At 38.5% G+C, this 18,408-nt stretch overlaps 1 protein-coding gene across 15 annotated transcripts in view; it reads right to left on the reverse strand.

Moving 5' to 3' along the window:
• mpdz (multiple PDZ domain crumbs cell polarity complex component) overlaps window positions 1–18,408 on the reverse strand; it is a 130,814-nt gene that overhangs the window by 75,635 nt on the left and 36,771 nt on the right. For all 15 annotated transcript variants that reach the window (XM_079638510.1, XM_079638515.1, XM_079638511.1 and 12 more), the window contains exons 10-18: window positions 14,036–14,124; window positions 13,436–13,637; window positions 8,694–8,780; window positions 8,527–8,609; window positions 7,352–7,498; window positions 5,973–6,140; window positions 4,200–4,367; window positions 3,036–3,245; window positions 917–1,075 (exon numbers count right to left, since the gene is read on the reverse strand). In XM_079638510.1, coding sequence (XP_079494636.1) covers window positions 917–1,075; window positions 3,036–3,245; window positions 4,200–4,367; window positions 5,973–6,140; window positions 7,352–7,498; window positions 8,527–8,609; window positions 8,694–8,780; window positions 13,436–13,637; window positions 14,036–14,124 — 1,313 coding nt within the window. The remainder of the gene's footprint in view (window positions 1–916; window positions 1,076–3,035; window positions 3,246–4,199; window positions 4,368–5,972; window positions 6,141–7,351; window positions 7,499–8,526; window positions 8,610–8,693; window positions 8,781–13,435; window positions 13,638–14,035; window positions 14,125–18,408) is intronic.

Consider the following 18,408-nt stretch of genomic DNA (forward strand, 5'->3'; position numbering starts at 1 on the left):
ATACTTCAGCACATTCGCGGCCACATCAAAGGGCTCTTGGTCACGAAACAGAGATTGTCATGCTGGATAGTACACGCTATCTCGCTGACTTATGAGTCTAAGGGCCTCAGTTGCCACATAGGTGTCAGAGCTCATTCCACGCGAGGCATGGCCTCGTCTTGGGCATGGTCGAGTGGAATACCAATTGAAGATATCTGTGTGGTGGCAGGCTGGGCCTCACGGTCCACATTTGTGAGGTTTTATAACCTAGAAGTTCCTGCTTTATAAGCAAGGGTTCTTTCCATTTAAATAAGTGTCTAAACACAATTTACCACAACTATAAGGCCCAATGTCTGTCTGGTCCTGGTTGAACTTGAACTACAGTTCTTATACCATATAAGGAGTTTTGCCCTCTATAAGGCCCATTCTTCTAGTTTCCTATATGAGGTTCATCATTGGTCTGACCTCTATTGGGACTCTTAACTTTACTCTTCTATGGGCCTCGGGCGTTCGGCCCTAGGCAATAGTATGGGGCAAAGTTTATAAGCACGCACAGTGTTTTGAAAGGGGTTCCCATAGCATAAGCTACTTACGCAATACGAGAGACATTTTAAAGTACCGGTAATTAAAGAGTAATTATAGTAACTTATAACAATGACACAAAAATAAAGTGTCACCACAAGTTTTTAAAAATCTGCTAATATGACATTTTTTCACAAATCTGCTAATATGTAATTTTTTCACAAAGGCAGTTTTGAAACAGCTGCATTATACAAATTATTGATAAAACAATACCAAAGTTGTCTTAGCTGGGTATGTTTACTAAATACTTTAAAGTTTGTATTTGATTATTCAGTGTAAACCCAAAATCCAATCTGATTGGACATGACATGTGCATGTTTGAATCTGATTGGTTGCTGAATCTATATGTATATACCTTAGGTGTGGAGGCATGTCTGGTCATCTGATAGGTCAGATCAGTGCTGCAGAAACTGCCATGTTCAGCGATCATTGACTGCAGCAGCTCGTCCTCCTCCTCGAGAAAGTTACGCTCAAACGCCTTTTCGTCAGACAGGTCTAAATCACTGGAGTCGATCTGGAAGGGTTGTTATGTAGATAAAAATGATAATAGCATCAGAGAATGATAGGTCAAATAGTTTGGGATGACACCCATGAATTTAACAATATTCTTTCTGAATTTGAATGGGTTTTCAATGCTGCCATGTGCATCTCTTGCTAAAAGTTAATAATAAATGTTACTCATCTAAAAAGAGGTGTCTGCGTCCTATAAACACTGACATATCACTCCCACAAGAACGTTGCACTAATAACATGCTTTGAAAAAAATGGTTTTGTTGTGTTTTATAAGCACTGACCACTGCAGGCTCAGCGCGAAACACAACTTCCTCCTCATCCTCATCACAGCCCTCCGTCAGGACTAGAGCAGAGAAGATAAAGGAGGATGAGCCATCCTCATCCTCAGTCTGTAAAGACAGGGAACTGTCACCTCCACTCAATGATCATGTTTATACCACACTAAGGTTGGGCGTTATGACCAGAATCTGGTATATCATGGTAACTGTATAATTCCGATATGTATGTATGTATATATACAAACACTGCCATTTGGGGTAAGAAATTATTACTTTTAATCAGCAAGGGTGCATTAAATTAATCAAAACTGACAGTAAACACATTTAAAATGTTACAAAAGATTTCGCTTTCAAATAAATGCTGTTCTTTCTATTTATCAAAGAAACTTAAAAAAAATATGAACCAGCACAACAGCAAATCAGCATGTTAGAATGATTTCTAAAGGATCATGTGACACCGAAGACTGGAGTAATGATGCTGAAAATTCAGCTTTTCATCACAGGAATAAATAGCATTTTACAATGTTACAATACTAAATTTTTACTGTATTTTTGATCAAATAAATGCAGCCTTGGTGAGAATAAAGGACTTCTTTAAAAAAAAATTTAATTAATCGTACCAACCCCAAAATCTTGAACACGATAGAATGTAAATGTATATGTGTGTGTAGAAATTTCATGTCTCTTTTCAATATACTATGGCTTCAGAATACTTGAAATAATATATTGCGAACAATATTATGACAATTCTTTTATATGTTTGTTTTAGAGCTTGAAATACATGTTGAAATTGATAAACATTAACACAAATTTCTACTTTGTATTTTCATATTATTCTTTGTATTTACGATGCTTTTTGCAAAAATGTAAAGCGACCCTGCATACTGATGCCATGCAGATTTATCTACTATGTTATAGCAGAGCACGGCACATAACACCCAGACCAAGATCAGAATCAAAGTGAATTTGACTGAATTTGATTTGATTTGGTTAGAAATCACTGTCATTTTGCATGTTAGTAGTGCAAGGTTGGTAAGCGAGCTGAATTGTTTGATTAGACATTTTAACATCATTGATATTTATGATCACGTCACAGATTCGATTGTACACTGTTTTTCCAAAGGCAAGAGGAAGAAATGCTTTCTCTGTTTCATTGCAGTTCTTGGAAGTGAGTCATTTGAACCATATTAAGAGGTGATGTTACCCAATCGCACTTGTGAGAGCAGAACAAAAGGGTTTCGACGCACTCATGCAGTCTAAAGGCCTCTCACGAGATTAAATCAACAGAAAAAAAGACTCGATCAGATGACCCATAGTGCACTTGACAAACCACCATACACGCTCCAAACTTATGCCCCGAACCTCAAGGCCTCGGGAGAGGGAAAAAAAGGAAAGATGCCAAAATGTGCACACAATCCCAGAATAATGGAGCCGAGATAACAGCCTTGGAAAGTTGAAGAGTTTAAGATAAACTACAGCCCCTGAGAGCTCTTCACAAAGATACAGACACACTCTTCTAAGAAGATTTCATTTCCTGAGGCCTTAAAGGACCGCGGACCTGTTTCATGAAATATTCAAAGAACCTGCAAAGGAATCCCGTTACTGCAACCACAGGTTTCAATAACACAGAAAATTGTACAGAGGAAAAAGCTGCTTTAGAAAGTAGAGTCTGGTATTTCTTACGGGCAGTGGTTTGGCCACCCCGATGCGGACAGCACCCATGTTTGCTCCCTTCAGAGCCTGCACCGCCTCCTCCAAAGTGGCGCTCTCCAGGTTGATATTGTTGACGTACATGAGGCGGTCTCCCGGCAACAAGCGCCCGTCTCGCTCGGCTACACCGTCGGGAACTAACGACCTAATCACAATCACCGTCTTAAGCGAGTCCATTGGGTCCTGCACACATATGAACACACACGAATACACAGAGAGTATAACATTAACATTATAATTATATTAGACCTGCACAATGATGCATTTAATTAGAATGGGAATTGATGTTTCAGTTTTTGTTTTAAAAATATTGGAAGCACATGATTTTCTTGATATTCACTTTAGTTAATAGTTCTCTAAAGAAATAATAAATGACTGACCCTCGTGTCATTCCTATCTCATATATATTCAGTTATACAAGACAAAGATAAAGTGCATGGGTCTGTTGGCATACTTAATTTTTTTCAAAATAATTAATTTGTAATGCTTTTATTTATTTTTAATAATTTTTATACTTTTTTATCATTTTTGGAGCTTGATAGTATACTTCCCTATTCAATTTCAATATCGAAACTTGCATGGCATGTATTTAAATACATTTTTTGTTACACATTTGTAATGATGAAGTTGCAATTTAGTAAAATATATTAACCTTAAATGTAATCGCTTAACACACTACAGTTGAAATTATGATCAAGTGCTTTACATGCGCTTTAGTATTATAGTCAACACGTCAAAATATTTAAAGCACAAAAGATTATTAAAATAGATTTAAAATGCACTTTAAAAGTAAAATGTTTCATTTGACATTATTACAAAGCACACATTTCAAAAGTGTAAACCTACTTAAGTGTGTTGAGAAACAGTCATGAAAGTGTGCTCTCTTTAAATGCACTTAAGTGGCCTTTTATTTCATTAATATGATATTATCTGCCAGTGCATTTTTAAAATATACTTAATATCTGATTCACAAACAGAAGCCTTTCATGTTCTTTCAATGGATCAGTAAAAAAGACTCACAATTCAATATCAAACTCATGAGTTACTGCTTTATGTTTGACTTGTGAAATTGGAATTGAGATCCTTCCTTTTCTCATGTGATGATCTACATTTTGGAAGGTCCTCCAACTTTCTCACCTGGTAATCCAGAATGCTGAAGCCCAGCCCACTCTCCCCTTTCTCTAGTTCAATGTCCTGAATCTCCGTTTCCCACATAGCTAAAGGCGTTCCGGTGGGCTCTTCAGTCACGTGATCTTTCAGGCTGTCCTCTGATTTGCCAGAGACCAGGAAATCCTCAAAATCATCCTGCACAAACAAGGTGAACACGACTTTTGTTTCTCATTAAGTCCCTAATAATTGTTCAGAAGCATAAAACATAATAGTCTACTTCATGTAACTGGGTGGATGCAAAAACCCACACCTTTTATTGACAGCTAAACTGTGTCATGCATTTGGGCATGAAAGTCTATCCTCTGAGAGCGACTTGAGATGTACAGGGATTATAACGTGTAATCTGATATAATCCCAACAAAGTGAAGTCTGACTGAACTACTCCGGCTCGTGGAAGACAATAACTTCATCAATATAAAAGAACAATTACAAAACAGATTTGGGTTAACAGAAGATCAATTCGTTTGACAATTCAATTAATTTTAATTGAATAATTTTGTTTGTGATTTGATTAACAACAATTTGAATAATCAGTATTAAAAAAATGTATATACAGTATATATATATATATATATTTAGGACAAACTACTAAAAGTCTGTTAGTACCTAAATACTTAATACGGTCCATGTATGATAATATGAAAACATTTTTAGAAATTGCACCTTTTTAATTGAATACTATTTCAATTGACCTTTGGCTAAGCCCCGCCCCCCTTAGTTACTGTTGCTACCTCCGACAACTTCATCTGGGCTCTGGTTTGGTATCAACATGGCTTATGCTGTGACGGCTCTTCCTGCTGGAATTTTATCAAACTTTTATAAAGCAGCAAATAAAGTGTCCGATAGAAGTAGGCAGAAGGGGCTCAGTGTGCGTTCGAAGGCTATATTCAAGACATACGGCGAAACGCAAGCAACAACAAGGCATCCAAATAGAGGCAAAAGCATAACGGTCACAGTCAAAACATGACCCACCGCATATCCTAATGGAGACGGAGGCTGGGACTCACAATATCAGGAGAAACACTGTTCATGCAAAGCTGGGTAGGTCTCTATACACTTATATAATCGTTATTATTTACAAAACAAACGGACTACGCGAGTATAAAGTTGTATTTATTAGCAGCGTGTGCTAGCGTATCAACAATTAGGGCAGAGAACCGAAATCATAACCTAAACCAGCATAAAACTGTCTAACTAGTATAACTTCACAGTAAGGTTAAAAGCTAAATGTATCTTAGAGCAAAAGTGTGTTGTTGATCTTGAGGGGTTTCGCTGACTGAGGACGTCCACACAGTTTAATCCAAAGACGACACTTGTCAGTATTTAACTTCGGTTTTGGGAAGGGGAAAAAACGGACACCCCCTCCAACCTCTCTGGGAAACGCGTATCTGTGTTACAAATGCCCCAGGCACAACGTTTAACCATATTTTTTATAAAACGACGACGTAATAGCCTGCCGAGACCAAAAATATGAGCCGCCTGCGTTGAAGTCAATGGAGCGCCGTGAAAAAGCGTCGGACCCTCTGTGGGAGCTCGTTCTTGGCTGCGCTGTGATTGGTCAATCTACATTCTAGGGCGTGGCTTAGCCAAAGGCGAATTGTGTTTTCTTGGTGGAAAGAAAAGACCACAACCACACTGTTTTGCAGTAATGTTGAAGTGATTGTGGTTTATCCTTTACAAATGTAATCTTACATATTAAATCTAAACAGGATTTGACATTTAATGAAATATTTAATGTACCTGAACTATGGAATCTGTGGCCACATCCTCTGACTGCGGTTGGTCAGTTTGGCTGTCAGTCATTATAGGGGCGGGTCTACAGCAGACCATGGTCACAGAAACAGGAAGTTCTTTCAGTATGTCAACAACCTCTTTGTGATTCTCTCCTCTGAGAGGAATGCCATTCACCTGAACAAACACACACACAATGTATGAATATTCAGAGAATAATGAAGAGATATTTAACACATTATTATTGGTGTCAACGTGTGTATTTATGCTTTAAAAATTAAATAAATAAATTGTTATTCATCAAAGAATCCATAAAAATAAATAAAAAATCACGGTTTCCACAAAAATATCAAGCAGCACAACACTGATAATAATAAGAAATGTTTCTTGAGCAGCAAATCAGCATATTATAATGATTTCTGAAGGATCATGTGACACTAAAGACTAGAGTAATGATGCTGAAAATTCTACTTTGCATCACAGGAACAAACTACATTTTAAAATAAATATATATATTACAATAACAAACATTATTTTAAATTGTAATGTTTCATAATATGACAATTTTTATTGTACTTTTGATCAAGTAAACGCAATTAGAAAACATCAAAAACTCTTAAGATTCCAAACTTTTGAACGGTACTGTATATTTCTGACCAAGGTCCATATTGTGGTTAAGCCCTTTTTCCAAAAAAGACATTTATAATAATAACAATAATTAGTTACATTTATATAGCGCTTTTTCTGGGACCTCAAAGCGCTTCACACATGGAAGGGGGGAATCTCCTCAACCACCACCAATGTGCAGCATCCACCTGGATGATGCGACGGCAGCCATATTGCGCCAGAACGCCCACCACACACCAGCTTATTGGTGGTGAGGAGACAGCGATGAAGCCAATCAGTATATGAGGATGAACAGGAGGCCATGATGGACAGAGGCCAAGCGGCAAATTTGGCCAGGATGCCGGGGTTACACCCCTACTCTTTTTCGAAGGACATCCTGGGATTTTTAATGACCACGGAGAGTCAAGACCTCGGTTTAACGTCTCATCCGAAGGACGGTGCTCTTTGTCAGTATAGTGTCCCCGTCACTACACTGGGGCGTTAGGACCCACACATACCCTCACTAACCTCTTCGAAGGCATTTACATGCCTCGTAGCTATTGGAATATTCCTATATACAGGATTCCTATATAAGCCTCCTGTCTTGTTCGGATCTCTAGAAATAGAAATCTCGGCTTAATCTACCTTGGCTTATTTGATTAATTAAAGACATGACACATACGCAATAAAAATTGGGCCAAATTCCAATAATGATTCAAATTTTTTACGCATATTGGTCAGTTGTTTCTTATGGTGGTGACCCTGTTGTGTGCTGGTTTTACCTCTAGCAGTTCGTCTCCACTACAGATCTTTCCAGATCGTCCGACAGGTCCTTCAGGAAGTACGGAGCTAAGGAAGTGATGGCCAGCACACGCATCCAGACTGATCCCTAAACCGCTGTTCTCACTAAACTTCTCTACTTGAGCCACCTGCACATACAGTAACACAGAATGACTGAATCGTTCAAAAAACATTTCAAACTTTAAAAAAGCCCTCCTTTACTCCAGCATGAGCCACAGGTGTAGTCGACTTAAAAAAAAAAAAACTGCTTCACTCCAAATATACAAACAGATTTTGATGTTAGTGGTAATAAATATCAGATTAAGTGTGTTCGAGAACATTACATTCAGTTTGAACATTACATTCAGTTTGCAGTTTGCAAATATATTATTTCCATAATAAGTACTCTTTTTTTTGTATACTATACTAAAGTGTACTTTTTTCACAATGGTAAATATAGGGGCAATAAGGGGAACTCTGAAGTTACATGATCTTGAAATCCTAAATTAAACGTTTTTAAAAGTTTTTTAACTATTCTTGATAGTTTGTCTTGATATCTATGTAAAAAAACAACAACCCATGTCCAGGCATAAAGATCTGACCATGGTCTGAATCAAAACTGGACTTGTTTTAGCATAGTGTGTGATTGTGTGGATTTTTTAGTGTGATGGTACTGACATTATTAATTTTTCTGCAAAGAAGTCGTTACAACAAGTTAGCTAACACAACAAGTTAGCCAGCAGAAAATTAACTTTGAATCTAAAAAAAAAATATTTCACAAGTGCCTGCTGGTTAAGTACATCTAATATAAATCTAAAAATGAATCACATTTCTGATCATTAAACTGCACATGCCATGTGCTCCTGTCACTTCTCATTTACATAATAATAAATAACCTATTCTGTGACAGTAGTATTGGGAACAGCAATTATCTGTTATAAATAAATGACAAACTACACATAAATACCATATTAATTAAAATAGCTACAAATTAAAATAGTTGATAACTGTTAACAGTATTAGTTAATAACATAGGACAACATTATTAACTATGAAAAGGAAATTAAAGAGAGACAATAAAAATGTATAAAAGGCATTATTTTTCTTTCTTTTAAATAATACTTGGAGACAAAAAGTCCTTCTAATTAAAAAAATCAGGCATAAACGAGTTACTCACAATGACTTCACTGCAGACGCTGAGCTCATTCTGCCACTTCTGCAAAAGTTTGTGTTCCTCCTCCAAGCTCAGCTTAACAGGACCTGAGAGAGACATGACAACATTATCTGCCAATCTCTGCATGTAAATTCACTGATAGCAGTCGCAAAATGGCAAAAGTCTCTCACCGTCACGTCTTTCTGGAGTTCTGATGGGTTGAACCGTGACAGACTGAGGTTTGGCGTTTTCCTCTGGTGTGAGAAACAGTCTCTCGTCTACACACACACACACACACACACACACACGCGCACACACACACACGCACACACACACACACACACACACACACACACACACACACACACACACACACACACACACACACACACACACACACACACACACACACACGCACACACACACACAAAGACAAAAACACAGTGGCATTAGTGATGTGTGGCCCTGTTGGTTTGAACTCCCTTTATATAATAACAGGCTTCTTAGGATTGTGATGAAAGGATGAGTGAGGATTTTTACTCTAAATATGGTGCAGCGGTTGCGAGGCTAGCACACACAATGAGGATAAACCAAACTTTCTTTCTCTTTCTTATTGGTTTAAAGTTAGATCTCAGTTCTGGCTTTACATTTCTGTTGTAATATCTTCAAGTATTCTCTCCATATTTATGTATTTATCAGGAAAGGGTTTGCCGCATTGTATGACCCCTGGATTTGCACAACGTCCAGAACACAACAGAGCACACTGTAAGGAATATTATACGTGTTCACAGCTACATTATACCTTACATTTCCAGTGTGATGAATGAATTGGAAGAAATTGCAGCAGAGATTTTTAAGATATCTCTTCTGAATCTTCATTCGAGCAGATTGCCAAAGTTATTACAAACTAATCTTAGCCCATTCCTCATGAGCAATGGCTTCCAGTTCAGTAATATTCTTGGGTTTGTGTGCTGCAACCGCCTTCTTCAAATCCCACCAGAGATTTTCTATGGGGTTCAAATCAGGTGACTGTGTGAATTTTCCAGGACTTCTTCTGCAACCAAGCCTTGGTGGAATTTGAGGTATGCTTGGGATCATTGTCCTGTTGGAAAGTCCAATCACGCCCAAGCTTCAGCTTCCTAACTGACAGCATGACGTTTTCTCCTAGGATTTCCTGATTCTTCAATGAATCCATCTAGCCTTCCACACACTGCATGTTTCCAGTGCCAGATGAGATGATGCAAAGCAGACTCAAAGCATCACGAGCCACCACCATGCTTAACTGTAGACAGAAAGTTATTTTCACCATATACTTCATTCTTCTTCCTCCAGATATATCGCTGATCCATAGGGCAGAAAAGTTCCAGTTTTGTTTCATCGCTCCACAGAACAGAATCCCAAACCTTCTGTGGCTTATTTATATGATTTTGAGCAAATTGGAGCTAACTTTTCTTGTGCTTTTGTGTCAGAAGCGGTGTACGTCTTGGAGTTCTGGAATGCTTTACGTGCCTTACTGTGCAAGCTGAAACCTCAGTGACTGTTGACACCAAGTCTTGCTGCAGGTCTTTTTCAGTCACTCGCAGGTTTTTCTGAACCTGCCTTATCAGAAATCTGGTTGCAACCGTAGATATCTTCCTTTTTTGGCCCCATCCAGGTAGTGTAACCACTGTTCCATTAACTTTGAACTTGACAACTATGCTTCCAATGGTGTCTCTAGGAACATTTAGTGCTTTCTCTATATTTTGTAATGTAAACTGCTTTCAACGACTTTGTGGCAAGCAGGACGGGGCAGAGAGCCGTGAGAGAACGGTACGAGGCCGGTGCCGTGATTGATAATGAGCGTTACCTGAGCGCCACACTGGCCTTGTATCTCTCACAGAGGAGCTACGGAAGCATAAAAGGAGGAGCGACAACAGTGAAGGACGAGAGAGGACCAGGCCAGGACATTTATGTTATGTTTATGTGTGTGCCGCTTTTACTTTCGTTTTGTGTTCTCCTTCTTTCCATAGCAACTGACCACATTACATTATTGCCGGAACACTTTTTATTATTGCCGGGAGGAAGGAGGAATACGCTGTCATGGAGCCCTCACCACTGAGAGGAATCTGCAGATGTTATCCTACAAGGCTTGGTGGGTAAGGTTGGTTTTCTCCACATCAATGCAATAAAGGGGGAGAGATAGCCGGCAAGTGTCTCTTCTAACCTCAGCATCGCCCGTGCTCGTGCATACCGGCCACCATAGAGTAAGTTGAGGTGGCCTAAGCATGTACAAGAGCCGAGTACGGTTTCCACCAAGACCTCGTCACCTTGGTGGGAAGAACAGGAGATGGAGGTGGGTAGGTTGCTCTCGGCCAGATGTTAAATATCGATTTTCTTAGATGGAGTGACTTTCTTTTATCCGGCCACTCTAGACTCAAATTGGCCACAGCACGAGTAACAACCTCAAGCAGTTCCTCGAACGCAACACTTGAATGAGAGGACTGCTCAGCCGAAGCATCCATCATCCATCTGGAGCTTCAAGAGCTTGTGATCCGCTGTCAGGACGCACTGAAAATGTCAGAAACACTCAGTAGTAGGGGTGGTTAATCTGTCTGATTTCCCGATTCGATTCGATTACGATTATTGAAGTCCCGATTCGATTACAGTCGATTTTCGATTATTAACGATTCTCGATTATTGATTTTCCATTTCACAACAGTAAATTCACTACAGTAAAAATCACAACAATAACAAATTATAACAAACTTCAACATATTCTGAATCTTTATTAACATAAAATACGGATGTCCACGCATCACATGTTACAGCTATCCTACCCGCTTTCTTCAGTGATTCCATGACTTCGGTTTTGGTCTTGTTGTAGAGTGTGGGGATCGCAGTGTCTGTAAAATATCTCCGAGATGGGACGTTGTATCTCGGCTCCAAAGTGTGGAACATAGCGCGAAAGCCCTGGTTCTCAACGACTGGATGCAAATCCTTGGCAATAAAAGTTGCGATTGATTGTGTAATGCGCTTTGCCCTTTCCGAGCCGGGTGGAAGCTTTGACAATATTGTTTCCACGCTTCAGAGTTCCATCTTTTGCGTTCCGTCAATATTACGTTATTATCGATTTTCAAAAAAAATCAAAAAATCGATTTTTGGCATTTGTGAATCGATTCAGAATCGTCCACGTCCGCATCGCGATGCATCTAAGAATCGATTTTTTTCTCCACCCCTACTCAGTAGCGGCGTTCAGTTCGAACCGGAGTCGGACAATAATGCCTACAGAGCCAGAGAATATATGCTGCATGGAGATAGAAGAGGTATAGTTCAGTTTAATTACGGTTAACTTATGTTGTCATCTTCCTTTTATCCACTCCAAGTCTGCTGTAGCGGACCCCGTCCGAATGATGGCCAAAACTTTACCGCACATCACACAAAACATGAAGCGTCTGTTGTCTTTCCAGAGCTGAATAAACAGTACAAGAAGTGTGCATTAAAGTATTATCCATAAACTCTCTCTCCCTTGCATCATCATTAACATAAACAGCGAATTACACAGAAACAATTGTTACAACTAACAGTAAACAAATATTTACAGACCTTATGTCTTTTCGGGGGTGCTTAATAAACTAGTAAACTTTATAACCGTAAAACAACTCCTATGAACTGTAATACAGTGCGCGCTCTCCCTTTCATTACTGCCGTGACCAGTAGCCTATCGCTCCAGAGACTGTAAACGGGATCACAAACTGATCCATCCTCGAGTAACAACTTCAACCAAGGTGTCCTCAGTGACTCGGATCCTGGGGGTCTATGGAGACTATTATGTTCGTTGGTACATCCAACAACAGTACGTAATGTTTTTTGGCACAGACATTGTATATCCCCAGCTGCTACAGCGAGTAAACAGAAATGGCGGAGCGCTGCGGCTCACTCAGGACGGGATCTATACTAATAGGGCAGATTGTCACCGATCATGGGCGGGGCTTCCCTACTCTTACGTAAGAGTAGGGGGAAATCTGAAACCACGAGTTTGGAGAGATTGTTAATTATTTATGGGGATTATAAAAAAAAATTGTTTACACACATTGTAGACACACATCGGTGTTTAAACACCTTGTACAAATGAATTTAGCATAATAGGACCCCTTTAAAGCACACAGCTCATACAGACTATATATTCATTTAATTAAATTGCAGCCTTTTGCACTAAGCCATATCGTGGTGTAGATTTTATTTCATTTTAATTGTGCAACCTTAATATTATGGCGCTTTTCCATTACCAGTACCAGCTCGACTCGACTCAGCTCGTCTCGGCTCGGCTCGGCTCGCGTTTCGCTCCGTTTTCCATTGCATAGTACTTCCACAATAGTACCTGGTGGTCGTCATAGCGACGCGACACACACCCGCTACCCACACACACAGGACAATGGAGGAAATCGAGTGTATGCTGTTTTACATAATATTAGTAATGGGTATATCACGCAATCTCTGGCAAAACTATTTAAAAATGCCGGGGTTATTCAGGATACTCCGTCTGGCGCGTGCAATGATGGCACAGTGAATAGTGACGATTCTCGCTGACCAATCAGCAGTCTCCCGAGTGTCACGTCACGTTTTAGTATCGCCTCAGCTCGCCTCGGCTCGCTTAGAACCTCGCCGGAGGTGATACGAAAAAAAGTACCTGGAAGCAGGTACTGGTACAACTTTTACACAGTGGAAAACCAAACAGAGGCGAATCGAGTTGAGGTGAGGCGAGCCAAGGCGAGCTGGTACTGTGCAGTGGAAAAGCACCATTAGCTACCTAAAAAAGGTCAGCTAATATAAAATGTCCTGCTCCAAAGAAAGAAAACTGCATTTGTGGAGTGTTTAAACAAATGTGAACGACCGATGTAACCAGCTTAAATCAAACACTCATTCAACAGGACAACAGTTATTGGGCATGTGGTACCGTGGTTGGTATTTGTTCGCTCCATTGTTGAGTTTCTTGATGCGCTGGGAGTAGTCTCCACAGTGACTGGTATGATTGACGGGCATGCGTCCTCTGGTTTAAAGCCGTGTCGGACGAGTTTCAGGTTTACTGTCTGACCAGTGTGTCTCAGAATCTCCACAGCCTGCTGGTTGGTGTAATCCTGGATATTCACACCATCTACCTGCACACACACACACGCACACAAGTTTAGACTTTAATTTCAATCTCATGTTGAGATAATTTACGACCCTTGACAGTCCAAGTCACACAGATCAATATATATGGGAGGGATTTTCATCAACAAACTGATGGGAATTAATTCATTTTCAATAAATGAGAAAAGTTTAACTTTATGCAAATGATTAATGACTAGAATAAAATATCTCAAATTGCTATTTCGCCAACCCCAATGCATATACACATAAGCACACATTCACACACACATACACACACATTCACACACAGAAGCACTTTCACCTGTAAGCATTAAAACCTTTTGACGTTGATAAGCGCTCCAACCCAAAACATTTGTATACAAGAGTTTTATATGACACATTCTGTTGTAAATAAATAACTCACAGCTATGATCTGATCTCCAACATGAATTCGCCCATCTTGCTCCACCGCGCTGTCCCTCGAAATGCTCTTCACGAATATCCCAGAGGGCTCTGCAACAGGAAATTACAGTCAGCAAAGGTTAAACGCTGCCTAAAGTGAAGCACGCTAGAATGAGAATACTCATTTGAGCTGAAATTTGCCCAGAGTAAGAAAGAGAAACAGTAAATATCAAGCCTGTCACTGTCAGGGACAGAAACGTTAGAATACTTGAAATCAGGAGTCAGGAGTGATATTTTCTGCACATGCAGGCTTTACATAATAAAACCTCCTTTTAATAGAGTGGGAAACACAAAATATCACATGTAACTTACACTGAAAGTTAAACCTGAATGAAACCCATTATGAAATAGAAGAGTGCTTAATTGTTTTGAATGTGCACTGGTAGCAGTGACGAGAGGTGACTTCTTTAACTGGGTATGCTGAGTGCCTCCAAAATGAGACGCATGCAGTGTTTTTGAACGATTCTCTTGAATGAATGATTCAATGACAAAACATTCACTTGTCACCCCCTATGGGTGTAACAATGCAATCGAAACTATTTTTATTTGAAGAGTCAAGTTACTTTCGAAAGGTGCTTTACTGTATTTTATTCAGTGCTACCATAGAATTTAGGTCTGAACTATAAACTTGTATAATTTTCTGTGATAATGTCAATGTTTGTAATACAGAAATAACGACACTGTGTGGATGAAAAGACTGATTGTGAAGTTGTTTCATACCTATACATGACAACTGCTCTCTCTGGGTCAGTGGCAGCGCCAAAGCCAATCTGAATGAGTTTGCTGTGATCGTACTTGTCAAAGAAAGTTTTAACAGACAGCCGAATCGCTGATATTTAGGAAATAAGATTGTGTCAGTGTTTGAATCGAGATCGCAATCTTTTATTGATTAATTGTGCAGCTCTAACTTATAGTATAATATAAAAAATAATAAAATACTAATTAAAATAAATATAAGTATAATAAAAAATAAAAAAAGTAAAAGTATTTTTAAAAAATAAGATGAGATTTAAAGGGGACATATCATTAAAATCTGACTTTTTCTGTGTTTAAGTGCTATAATCAGGTCCCCGGTGCATCTATCAACCCAGAAAACGTGAAAAGTGACAACCCAGTAACTTTGCTTTGGTAGACCTTTCTCTGCAAGCATCTCAAAAAATAAGCCGATCACGTGGAGCGTGTAAACACGATGGTGTTTAAGAATCCGTTCAACAGTGCTAAAAATCCTAGAGGGAATTCTGGTATCGTCACATTTTTTACATTTCAGTACAGACCTGGTACAGAAGTCGGTACTTTTGACAACACTAGTTTAAACTTAAGTATATTCTTTTAAAGTTTATTGATTCTGTATTAAGTATTCATTTGCTAAATAAACTGTAAGCTAAAGCAGTGGTTCCCAAACTGAGGGGTGCCTTATAAAAATATAAATAAATGATGCATGATTCTGCACTAAGCATGGACAAGTATGTGAAAGGACTGCCAGTGCCAGGTAAAAGTAAAGCAGAAGATGAATCCACTTCAAACAACTACCAAAACAATGTGTCTACACCAGATGCAAGTGGCACGATGCGACAAAAGCTAATATAACCCATTATAATCAGTGATGCTGTCTACACTTGATGCGGCGTGACATGACAAATCCCCAAAAGTAAACTGATGCCCCTTTCTGTGCAACTGATGCACTCCAATGCTGACACAAAGGACAAATTGTAAGAAATTATAGTCTGCCCCGATCCAACTTCCACTCCAATATATACATTTATATCAGAATGTTCCTTCACTTAAAAGAGCTTAATTATCATATAGAGACAATTACATCCAATCTCAGTAATATGTAAATAAATAGTATCACAGAGGGCAACCAACGACCATTTTGATTACAGGGACTTCAAATAGCTTGTCACCTTAAGCATTTGACCGTTCTAACAGAAGATCAAAGATGTGATCACTTCAGATAGATTGTATCACCTAAACCTTTTGCTGTTCTGATTTCATTTACATTAAGAGTTGACCATTTGGGTTGATCATATCCTGAACAAATGGTAGTCAATTGTAGAATGGGAATGGGTGTGGGACACAGAGAATCTTCTCAGACAAGGGGGTGTCTCAACTTCATTAACATACAGACCACAGCTGTCACAATAAGAGCAACTTAATTTACATTAAGAGTTGAAAACTGTATTAGGATAAAAGGTTTGAGATTTGGATGATCTGGGTTCATTCTGACACCGGTGAACCCAAGGTGCTTTTGTGTACCTTGCCACTACTTTACTGTAATAAACTTCATTTTTGAGATCTTCGACGTCCACATCATTTTTTCTTACATTGGCGAGCCAGCTCAGTCGACGGATTTCCAACAAAGAAGAGAAAAGGTAAGAAAAAGCTGTTTTCTTTCATTTATGCTGTTTTTGTCAAGGAATTCCTCGTTTTAAAAGAATCTAGAAAAGAAAAATTAAGGACAGAAGAGATCGAATTTGGTTTATTCAGTATTAGCAGGAGGAGTTTTAAGCCTATTCCGTACAATTTTGTTTAACCTGTTAGCCTTCAGCGCCATTTTTGAAAAATCCCCAGAAATTGCATTCTGAACCTAAAACAGATTCAGTTAATTGACCCTTTGTCCTAAAAGCACAAGCATGATCTCATTTGAAAGCTGACACCTGGCACTTTATTGGAAATGTAGAATGAATTATTGTCATAATGAAAAAAAAATTATGAATAGCTTCAAAGTTGTGTAAGTTATTAGAAATTTATTTTTATGAAACATCTTCATGAAAATTAAATTGAAGTTGGCCCGTCAGCACTCTAGAAATGCACTCCAGCTAAAGCCACATGTCTGACCATGTTATATTTAAAATTTGAAGGTGATAAGTCTAAAACTCTGTATTTTGTTAAATGTTTTTCAAGATCATCTCAAATGACTTTATTTTGAATTGACTCTAAAATGCAAACTCGTGTTTATTGTCATCTATTAGCATCTATTCAGTCTATTGTCTCTATTTTTTTGTGGTGCAAACGAGACCCATTCAGTGTCACTCTCTCCTGCACTCATTCACACCTCTCCAGCCGGCTTATGGCCATAAATATGCTTTTCCCTTGTCTCCATTATAATGGCTAACGATTTGGCTATTCACGCCGTTTCACCCCCTAATTTCTTTCATAGTTCTCACCTTTCACATTTATAACTGTATCAAATGCCTTTCTTAAATAAATAAATATTTCAGTAAGCATTCCGATTTAGAAAAAAATCATAAAAAATAACAGCTAGATGGCAGGTGCAACTAGAGAGCTAGCTAGCATGTTAGCTTAGCACACCATCAATACACGACAATTTATGAGATTAAAACCTTGTTTGTGCTCCAAACTTACTTTAAAACGCAAGTCGAGTGTTTTAAATAATCTTCTATGAGCTTATTTGGCTTCAGAAAAGAAAATCAGACAGAAAATAAATGAGTTTATGTTATTCTGCACTATTGTAAAGTCTATATAGATTAGCATTACATTATACATATAATCTATTATTATAAAAATACCTGACATGGCTCGAAGAACACAGGTAAATCAAATATCATTGCAATCATGTTTATTGTCTTCAAAACATCTTTATCTGCATGTTACAACGATCTCTGAAAGCTAGCTGTGTTTATGTAAGTGACGTCCTGGAAGGTCACATGGTAGGGCTCTTCTTCATGTGCAGTGCATTCGTATATGGATTATTCTGTGTATCTCTGGCGCCCTCAGTCTTCTGTATGGTTTGAAAACACAGTACATCAGAGTATCCAGCGCGCATATGATTACATGGACGCATTTTGATATAAATTCAATAAATATTATTCCTGTCTATAGAAATCTGATGTAAACCTATGAGAATATATCAATATTTCTCCAAATCTGCACATTTTTGAGCCAAAAGCCCTGAGGAACGTTGTTTTGTCACGCGTTCTCATGACAACACCACCGGAGTTTTTTTATGAATGGACGCGCTGATGCTCATAATTCACATTAAAGGTATCGACTCATTTTTTCATTACATAAATCCTGACACAAATTAAGACATAACTGTCACTATAAGTTTCTCAGAATACAATAGTGGTCAAATACTGAAACGTGAGACTTATATATTTTTAATGATGTATAGTTTGTCAAGGTAATAACATTAAATCTGATAGTAACTTTGAACTATTTAAAAAAAAAAACGCTTCAGAGCGTCCTCGCTCTGGTGAAGGCTAACAGGTTAAGATTCTAACGTAACTGAATAAGCCCGAAGCAGTGTGGTGGCAGACTTGTATTGGAATTGTTGTTTCTAAAGTAATTGAAACAAAGTGCTTAAGTGTAAAG

The sequence above is a fragment of the Phoxinus phoxinus genome (genome assembly GCF_949152265.1).
Source record: "Phoxinus phoxinus genome assembly, chromosome: 2".
NCBI classification, from domain to species: domain Eukaryota; kingdom Metazoa; phylum Chordata; class Actinopteri; order Cypriniformes; family Leuciscidae; genus Phoxinus; species Phoxinus phoxinus.